The following is a 10,663-nucleotide window of genomic DNA, read 5'->3' as shown; positions in this document are numbered from 1 at the left end:
ACTAGATTACATTTTTTTATTTATTTGTTTTTTAGTGTGAACTAATGTTTCATAGTAATATTTTTAATGCAATGTTGCTTTTTCTGATGTTTGAATTGAAGTCAAACATTATATGAAGCAAAGTAAACCGATGAAAAGTTAAAGATTAAAATCAAACATCTTGGAAACAGTAACCAGTCACATACATATTTGGCTTTTATCTCTCAGGCAGGCTTTGATGTCGACCAGTGTAGTTAACAAAATAAACCATTTTTTTTCTAATTTCATGTTTTTGACAGTAAGAAATGAACAAAGTGAGACTCCGTGTGTTCATGAAGGTTTGTGTCCTTCACCAAAACCAGACCATGGAAATGTAAACATGATGGTCTGTGAAGGTTCTCGGTGGTCCAGGTCGGGGTCGTCCAAGGAGCTTGGAAAGAAAAGCATCTGGACTTGTTTAAGTTCAAGGTTCTTATAAAGGGACGTGAGTATGCCATCATCTCCAAACCCACAGTGGGTAACCTCGTAGTAAAGTCCATCCAGCACAAAGATGATGAAAAAAGGATCAAATTCACTGAGTAACACACTCTTTGTCTTTCACGGCTATAGCTGTAGCTCCCACTGCCGCTCCCAGAGCTGCTCCCAGTGGACCAAACACACTTCCCACTCCCGCCCCGATCCCCACCGCCTTCAGGAACTTGTTCTTTTTCTCTGCACGCCTTCTTGCTTCCTGCTCTTCCATCGATATATTTTCTCTCAGAAGTCGCTCCTGCTCTTCTCTGACGGCTCTCTCAGCCTCCTGCAGCATCTCGTTGGTGTAATATTTTCCTCCATGTCTCTGAACAATTATGTTGATCTTCTCCAGCAGCTCTTTGACCTGAGAGGGATCTTTGATTTTGTTGTTAAAAACATGATATCTTCCTCCACACTGTTGGATGAAGCTACTCAGAGACGGACTGCTATTTATCAATGTGTCTATGTTAGCTTCATTGTCCACATCATCTCCATGTGTGAACAGCACCATAGTATAATCTGCTGCTTCTTCTCCAAAGATCTTCTGCAGGATTTTCACTGTTTGTTGTTCTTCTTTGGTGAATCTGCTAATCTGGATCACGATCAGGAACACATGAGGACCAGGAGCAGCAAAGGAGATGCATCTGGCAACCTCTCTCTTCAGCTCGTCTTCAGGTCTATCAGTGTCAAACAGTCCTGGAGTATCAACAACATCCAGGATCTGACAGTCTACCTGATCTGTGATTTTCTGACACCCTGCTGTCACTGAAGAAAAGGCAGCTTTAGATTCAAAAGCTTTTCTTCCTAAGATGGTGTTTCCTGATGCACTCTTCCCAACTCCTGTTCTCCCAACAAGCACTATCCTCAGGTGTGGAACATGTTCAACTGCTGAAGAAGATAAACAGATTACTGCTGTTATTAGTGGGACTCCCTCAACCAGCTCGTCACACTAGGACAGTTACATATACAGAATCAGGGATAGGTGATGATGAAGTACCAAGGAAGGAAAACCCAGGAATGGGGGAAGTAAAATTTACAGCATTACATAAAGACTGATTACTGAAATAAAACAGGAAATGACTCATGACTAAACATCTGAACAATCCAAAACAATCACACATCAATCAAAACAAAGACGAGAATGCTGACCATAAATTCCCTGAAGTTTACGAGAACCAGCAACCAAACTGGCAGAACAGGATTACTCCGCACATCGAAATCCCCCGAAATCAGATTTACTGATAAAGTCTGTCTGTCTGTCTGTCTGTCTGTCTGTCTGTCTGTCTGTCCATCCATCCATCCATGCCATTCAAAGTGAAGACTGGGTGGATTGGCAGGCTCTGTTGGCTGTAAACGTTCATAAAACAAATCTGTTCTTACCACTGCATGAACCACATGTTTCAGGATTTGTTGTTTCAAACAAATAAACATAAATTTAAAAAAGTAACAGATAAATAAGATATGGACACAGGGCACAGAAATAAAGACTGACAGCTCAGGTAAACAGGCAGCTCTGGAGTTTCTGACTTTTATTATAAAACGTTTGTCTGAACAGTAAATCAGAATAAAACTTGTAGATGTACTTACGAGCTTTTGAGCCGGCCATGCTGGTGCTGCTCAGGATTGTGAAAGCTGTCACAGCTACCGTATTGACATCAGCTCTGTGCGTTCATGAAGATTGGCCCTCCCTTTAATGCCACCATATCACATACAGGAACAACACTCCAGCTGTCACATCAGCACTTAATGACTTGTTAAAGTGACTACAGGGCAGATTCTTCAGTGGGTTAGTATACCACTCCACACTCAGTCACATAAATAAACCTGTAGTCGTGGGAGGAGGCCACATGGTTGGAAACTGGCTCACAAATGTTTCCTTTTAGCCATCAACCAAAAACTTTTAGTCTTGTTATCAATCATCATGATTGATAACTGGATCATTCCGTGCAACGTCAGTCAGTACCATCGACCGCTCAAGTTTGTTTACTCTGTTAACTTATAGAGAGGCAACATTTTAACCTCAAAATACACTGTTGGCAGAAGTATTGACTCATCTGTCTTATATTGTCAGAGACCGGGGTCTGAGGGACCCAGGGCCCATAAGCAGTTTTGGATTTATATTACTTGTTATATGTACATTTGATGTATTGTGTGGCTGTCCCTGGTTTCCCTGCTTGCAGGTATGTGTATGGGTCCATGTATGGGTCTGGGTGTTTCTGGTAGGATGGTTTACAGGCACCATCAGGCCTGGTGGGTCTGCCAGGTGGCTGGCTACACCTGAGGAAGATGCACACACCTGCAGCTGATCAAGCCTCGTCGGAGGAGCTACTTAGGAGTGTGGTGCAGCTCTTTCTGACGCTGGATCGATTCATGAGACTTCCGTTAGTTTCCCAGTTAGAAGTCAGTGAATTAGAGTTTTGTTACTGAGTGGTGCTGCTTCTGTTACTTTCCCAGGAGAACTGCGGGACGAGAGGGCAGCAACCACGGACCACACTAAGGAGTGGAGACACAGAGCACTGACACTGGATGAAGACGGGAACGGCAGTCTGGGACACAGGGGGATTTATTGTTGCTCACTTCACCACCTTGTAAATAAACACTGTCTGCACTGAAGAGTCCGGCGTCTGGGTCCTGTTTCCCCACCTCCCCATGGTCTGCCAGCGCAGGCCATGACATATATAGTATATATATATAGTGACGCACATACATTCTTATATTTGCACATATATTTATTCTCATAATTCCCATAAAGAGCCACTGATGGCTGTTTCCCCGTGTTTGGTGCCACAGCCCGAGTGTTGTTCCTGTGTGTAGGACAGGTCTGGCACCTTGCATTTAAAGGGAGGGACGATCGTCACGGTACAACAACCAGCTCATGCAAAACATTTTGGCAGCAGGCATGTGACTGTGACACAGCTTTAACCCTGAGCAGCACCAACATGGCCGGCTCACTACCTCGTAAGTACATCTACAAGTTTTATTCTGATTTACTGTTCAGACAAACTTTTTATAATAAAAGTCAGAAACTGAGAAACTGCAGAGCTGCCTGTTTACCTGAGCTGTGATGAGTTATTCCTGTGACCCGAGTCTCTCTTTAATCTCTGTTGCTTTTTAATGTTTTGTTTTATTTGTTTCAAACACCAACACCTGAGTTCTTTGTGGTTCATGCAGTGATGAGAACAGGTCTGTGTTACACAGGCACACCAACCACAGCCTGTCATTTGTCTTCTTAATAAACTGCGAGAGACTAAAGAGACAAATCAATAACTCAAGCTTCATCCCTGAGTGTATACACTAGATCGACAGACGGAGCTTCCACGGACGGTGACTGTGAACTGTGTCCACAAAGTGGAGTGAAAGCTCAGAGGTGTCTGCAGCACCGACTCGACAGAAACGGACTCTAAATGATTTCCTGTAGATGATCAGAGTAATGCTGTTCTGCCAGTTTGACTAACTTCTCAGTGTTGAGCTAATTGTGGTTCGTTTTTTTTATGACAGTGATAGTTTGGATCGATGTGATGTTTTAGTTCAGGTGATTTCCAGTTTGATTTCAGTCAAGTTTTCTCTGCCCTCAGTAATGTTACCTGTGCTTTCTTCCACACCTGTTGCACTCATCTCAGTATATATACACCCTCATTAACTTCTATCCGGTCTTTAAGTGATGACGTGACGAATCCTACTTCCGGGCCTAAAGTAGTCTGCGTTTAATATGGCTTTTGTGTTGTTAACATGTTTAATGTTTTGTATTTTCTTCTATTTAATCTCTAAAAGCTCCTAAAACAGTCAGTGATCCCTGTTGACCTCCCTCGGCTTTTATTACCGCTAATCATTTATTTAAGATAAGATAAGATAAGATAAGATAAGATAAGATAGAACTTTATTAATCCCTCGGGTGGGTTCCTCTGGGAAATTCGACTTCCAAAAAAAGCACAGCAACGACCGAAGTTACAGTTACAGAATTGTTATATATATATATATATATATATATATATACGCACACACACACACACACACATATATAAATACAGAGACAAATATAAATAAAATATACAAAGGGGATAAATAGAATATAAGAATAAGCTCAGTTTTTAAAACCTTAGGATGTAACTACAGCCCAGCCCATGCAGCAGTATATGAATGACTAACCTCGTATTGTGGATGGATTATCTCAGTTGTTCTCCTGGCTGAAGTTTGGTCCTTTTACAGCATCCTGCCATGCGATTACATTTGTTCCTGACCACCGAGAACACTCACGTTAACTTTTATCGAGTGGAAAAAAGTTAGCTTGTTTATATTATGCTAACATAGCTGTGTCGCTAGCGGTCACGTAGCACATCATTATATACCAGCTAGCCCAACTTCAGTAAGCCTACAAACGTCACTGCTGTTTAGTTTTCTGTCTTCATTTATGCTGGAAGTGATAACAGAGCTGTACGTTTTAATTTGTTTCCAAAACCCCGCAGTCAGGACATGCTATATTGTATTTAGATAGAAGCTAGCGAGCTAACTCCCTGCTAACTTCTAACTCCGTTAAATGTCATAAATTCCGTTTTCATGGATGCCTGGATGTTAAACTCAATTGTTACACCTGGTAGAGCAGAACGCTGATCATTTTATTAAAGATGAAAGACTTTAGACAGTTTTTAACTCTCAGTAATGCCATAGTGATCGTTTGATATATGGACCTGCAGCGGAGTTTAGACCCAGACACGGCTAGTGACGTTAGACTTAACGACCAGATAGGTTTATATATAACCACAGAATAATGTTTGCAGGTTTAGGTGAAATTATATAAATACGTCCTCAGCTTAACGATGACGGAGGAAACCTGGTCTTGTTAGGAGAGACGGCATCCATCCCACTTTGGATGGAGCAGCTCTCATTTCTAGAAATATGGACAAATTTATTAAACCCCCCAAAATATGACTATCCAGAGTTGGGACCAGGAAGCAGAGTTGCAGTCTTACACGCCTCTCTGCAGCTTCTCTCCTCCTGCTACCCCCCCCCCCCAAAAACCCCCATCTCCATAGAGACTGTGTCAGCTCCCAAACAGACAAAAACAAACTAAAAACCAGCAACAAACAACTTAAACATAAACAATCACAAAGAAAGAACAATACAGTATCCAAAGAGTAAAACAGTGAAATGTGGATTATTAAATATTAGGTCTCTCTCCTCCAAGTCTCTGTTAGTACATGACTTAATAATTGATCAATTCAAAATCCTGCTCCCCACATACAAGGTCTTAAATAATCAGGCCCCATCTTATCTTAATGACCCTGTAGTTAGAGATGGACCGATCCGATATTACGTATCGGTATCGGTCCGATACTGACCTAAATTACTGGATCGGATATCGGAGAAAAATAAAAAATGTAATCCGATCCATTAAATATCACGAAAGCACCTCACAAAACTTGCAACACGCCGTAACTCACCTCAGAACGTTAGCACGTCGGAGCAGTATGCATCACGTGATAGAGCGGCTGTGGCATGCGGGACCTGTCGGTGGTCTGGATAGCATTTGGAGCTTCGCTAGCAACCCGGCATTTCATCTCCGACAAAGTTATCCCGAGAGAAGTAAAGCAAGTGTGTAAGTCCATCTCTGAATGTAAAGCATTCCTGCATTAAGCTTAACAAGCGATATATGGAGCGACTGCCTCTTCTGGCTGCTACTTCAATCATGAAACTGATCAATGATCAGCTGATCGGCTTTTCTGTCGCGAGTCTTGTTTGTTTGTTTGTTTTTGGCCCACTTTGCACCAGAAAGAGGAAACCAGCGGCTGAACAACAGCAGCACGTTTAAGCTTGATAAGCTGTTGTTAGAATTTATTTAATATTACTTTCTACTCCAGGATCTTTTTCTACAGCTGACACTGGTAACTGTGCAGGGGCGGATCTAGCAAAGTTTAGCCAGGGGGGCCGATAGGGCATTAACAGGGAAAAGGGGCACAAAGACATACTTTTCTTTCTTATTCTCATTTAAAATGTCTCGCTTTTAATAAATAATTATCTGACAGCCAAAGTTTAAATTTGATGTAAAATGAATAGAAGTCCATTACTGTATATAGTGACTATTAAGTCTAATATATATACCCTAGTAAGCTATAGTACTTTTTCCTTTGGGAAGGTACCATCTGTGCAGTCTGCAATTTTGTTGAAGAAAGATGTTGAATATATTTAATATTTCTTGAAAAATAATTGATTTCTGTGCATTTTTTTTCACACTGCATCAAATTAAGGTTGATTACGTCGATTAAGCATCATGAGGTGGCGCGTGAGGGGTGGTTCCCTATTTTTATTTATTTATTTTTGTTGTTGCTGGGAGTTGGAACCCTATTAGTTAGGTTGCTTAATATTTACGCTACTCTTTAAAATACCAGAATAGGGAGGATGGTGTAGGTCTAAGTTTATTAGATTGATCAGTGTTGCTGAACTATGAAATATTTTTTTTTGCATACAGGTATAACAGAATAGCTTTAGTGTAGTTGTTGTTTTAAACTTGAGTATGAACTTATACAAAATGCAGCAAGATATTTAAAAAAAACAGTTTTGTTGATTAAAAAACACTATATCGGATTCATATCGGTATCAGCAGATATCCAAATTTATGATATCGGTATCGGACATAAAAAAGGGGTATCGTGCCATCTCTACTTGTAGTACCATATCACCCTATTAGAGCACTTCGCTCTCGCTCTGCAGGCCTACTTGTTGTTCCTAGAGTATTTAAAAGTAGAATGGGAGGCAGAGCCTTCAGTTTTCAGGCCCCTCTTCTGTGGAACCAGCTTCCAGTTTGGATTCAGGAGACAGACACTATCTCTACTTTCAAGATCAGGCTTCAAACTTTCCTTTTTGCTAAAGCATATAGTTAGGGCTGGACCAGGTGACCCTGAATCCTCCCTTAGTTATGCTGCAATAGATGTAGGCTGCTGGGGATTCCCATGATGCACTGGGTGTTTCTTCTTCACTCAGTGTGTGTCTAAACACCTTTATTGCTTTACAGTAAAAAGCAACTGTTTTGGGGATTTACCCCTCAGCCTGACATGGCTCAGAGACACCACTGTGTGGGAGCGAAACACAACAGTTCCACAATCAAACTGTACATTTAACCTCAGTTCATGTCATCAAAGTTCATGAAGTGGTGAAGCATGAACTCCTGCCTCTATAGATACGTGCGGGGGACCTTCTTGCAGCTTCTTCATGTTGGCCTGTGGATGCTCAGGTATCTCTTATTCTACGGTCTGACTCCACGCCTCAGTCCAGATCACCGTCCCTCTCTTTGAGAACACTCAGACACACTTAGGCTACGTCCACACGTACCCGGGTATTTTTGAAAACGCAGATTTTTCTATGCATTTGCACCTTTCGTCCACACGTAAACGGCGTTTTTAGTCACTGAAAACGGAGATTTTTAAAAACGCCGGCCAGGGTGGATATTTTTGAAAACTCAGTTTTTGCGTTTACGTGTGGACGAGAAAAACGGAGAAAACGCAGCGTCAAAGGTGTGCGCATTTTTTGACGTTATTGTTTCAGTGAAATGAATTTCTACAATACTGTTAATTGTACTCTCTGCAGTGTTTAAATGCTTACATATACACACAGTTACTGTCCCTCCACACATACGACTCGGTTCTGCTTCTATGCCCCAGCTTTGTTTACTTTTTCCCATCGAGGCTTCTAGACTTCTGATTGGCCAACATTTCTACACGGTTAGGAATCTAGCGCCACCTGCTGCTTTGGCATGTTCATAGCAGCGTTTTCCTCCATTTCTGCCTTTATGTGTGGACGGGATTATTTTTTAAAACGAAAACGGAAAATCTCAGTTTTCAAAAATACCCGTGTACGCGTGGACGCAGCCTTATCCACTCTGAATGACATGCTGATGTCCTCGCTGTAGATCCTGCTGATCAACACGTTGATGCCTCGCTCACTCCTGACACACAGCGTGATGTCATCCATGTACAGGAGGAAGCAGAAGGTCAGTCTCATGTTTATATTTTACTGTTCCACATGATGACTGAGAGACTCCCACTAATAATGACAGCCATCTCTTTAACTTCCACAGCACATGCAGAGGACCTTCACCTCAGGATGGTGCTTGTTGGGAGAACGGGAGTTGGGAAGAGTGCATCAGGAAACACCATCTTGGGAAGAAAAGCCTTTAAATCTACATCCTCTTTTGCTTCAGTGACGTCAGAGTGTCAGAAGGAAACAGGAGAGGTGGAAGGACAGACGCTGGCTGTCGTCGATACTCCGGGCCTGTTTGACATCACCGTGTCTGAGTTGGAGGTGAAGGAACAGTTTGTTAGATGCATCTCCTTTGTTGCTCCTGGTCCTCATGTGTTCCTGATCGTCATCCAGATTGGCAGATTCACCAAAGAAGAACAAGAAACAGTGAAAATCCTTCAGGAGATATTTGGAAAAGAAGCAGCAGATTATACTATGGTGCTGTTCACACATGGAGATGATGTGGACAATGAAGCTAACATAGACACATTAATAAATGGAAATCAGCGTCTGCACGGCTTCATCAGTCAGTGTGGTGGAGGATATCATGTTTTTAAGAACAGAAGTGAGGATGTCTCTCAGGTCAGGGAGCTGCTGGAGAAGATCAACACCATGGTTCAGAGCAACGGAGGAAAATGTTACACCAATGAGATGCTGCAGGAGGCTGAGAGAGCCGTCAGAGAAGAGACTGAACGTATTCAGAGAGAAGATACAGAGATGGTGGAAGAAGAAGAAGAAGCAGGAGGTGCAGGAGGACAGGAAGAGAAAAAGAAGAAGTTCCTGAAGAGTGTGGGTATCGGAGCGGGTGCTGGAAGTGTGCTGGGTCCAGTGGGAGCAGCACTGGGAGCGGCAGTGGGAGCTGCTGTTGCAGCAGCGAAAGAGAAACAATGTGTCATACTGTGATATGAAAAGCAATTTTAATGTTATCATCATCATTAGTTACTGATCATCTGACCTGTAAGAAGTTATTTTCATTCACAACCATCAGTCGGTCATATTATGGATTAAAATTATTTTATGGATAATTTGACAGCTGTCAAACTGCACCTGACTCCCTGAATCAGTATCCAACACATTTTTGTTCCTGTGTAATAAAAATAAAATGTTTCTTTGTAAATAAAAAGCTCCGTGAAATCCAGAGTGGATCTGTGGCAGGATGTCAGCTGTGCAACAAGCCCAGTTGTGAAATTTCCTCACAAATAAATATTTCACAGTCACCTGTTGAAGTCATCACAACAAAGAGGAAGTGATTGGGACTGACAGCAACTCAGCCATGAAGTGGTTGGCCACGTAAATCAGCGAGCGGGGGCAGGTGAGGCGCAGAGTGAACGTAGGTCACCAGCTTTCTGCAGAGCCAATCACGACGGACCTCCAAACTTCAGATTAGCTTCATGGAATGAGTTTCCATGGTGACCAGAGCACTACATCCAAACACCAAGCGTAGACCAAAACATTGGATGCAGTAGTCTTGCTGTAAACTGCCTAATGTACTTCTTAGTTGTGGTCACTTTCTAATTGGATCAAATTATTTGCTCTTGCTAACTTGACAAAAACATTCAAAAACGCATCATCAGTCCTCTAAGTCCATATTCTAATTTTTTAAATCTTCTTGGGTCCTCATCAGTGATGTTCAGTATTCAGATTGTTACACAAAGAAAAGTAAAGTAACATGCATTAGCTGCTACTTTTCCTAAAAATACTGCCGTATGTTACTTGCCTCATCTCTGGCTCCAGTGCCACACTCCAACACAAATCCCTACCCTAATGAGGACACACATACATTGTTACTTTTAACTTTTACATATCAACCCAAAGCAAAGATAAACACCAATCCAAACAGACTTTAAAGTGGTCGCCACGGTGATTCTGGTGTAAAATAATGAGCATGTAGAAATGGAGGCTGCAGCCTGGCTGCTCGTCAGCCTGTTGAAGTTCAGTCCTGAAAGGCTGAATCGTACTGTGCCACCATATTCCTCCTCAATCAGCGGTGCGTGCAAGAAGGAAAACAATGCCTGTCCTTTGATTTTTTCCTTTTCTCTCTGTCTAGCATGCAGATAAATGAATAACCTTTGTAATTCAACTACAGTAGTATAACAGTTACTGTAATATAATTACTAGCTGGCTTATGGCCCTTTGTGCTGGGATCATGGTACTGGTCCCA

At 42.0% G+C, this 10,663-nt stretch overlaps 2 protein-coding genes across 2 annotated transcripts; one reads left to right on the top strand and one right to left on the bottom strand.

The window, feature by feature from the left end:
* Positions 1-550: 550 nt before the first annotated feature.
* On the bottom strand, positions 551-8,484 carry LOC308387525 (GTPase IMAP family member 7-like; the record flags this gene model as incomplete). The annotated part of the gene is made up of 2 exons (XM_080867628.1): positions 551-1,377; positions 8,340-8,484. The coding sequence occupies 2 exons, from the start codon at positions 8,482-8,484 to the stop codon at positions 551-553; spliced, it is 972 nt and encodes a 323-aa protein (XP_080723754.1).
* Positions 8,485-8,565: 81 nt separating this feature from the next.
* On the top strand, positions 8,566-9,405 carry LOC308387773 (GTPase IMAP family member 7-like; the record flags this gene model as incomplete). Its single annotated transcript, XM_080868043.1, has 1 exon — positions 8,566-9,405. The coding sequence occupies exon 1, from the start codon at positions 8,587-8,589 to the stop codon at positions 9,403-9,405; it is 819 nt and encodes a 272-aa protein (XP_080724169.1). The 5' UTR covers positions 8,566-8,586.
* Positions 9,406-10,663: the final 1,258 nt, after the last annotated feature.

The sequence above is a fragment of the Rhamphochromis sp. 'chilingali' genome, assembly GCF_963969265.1.
Source record: "Rhamphochromis sp. 'chilingali' genome assembly, chromosome: 19".
Classification (NCBI taxonomy): domain Eukaryota; kingdom Metazoa; phylum Chordata; class Actinopteri; order Cichliformes; family Cichlidae; genus Rhamphochromis; species Rhamphochromis sp. 'chilingali'.
This window is presented reverse-complemented; position numbering and strand designations above follow the sequence as displayed.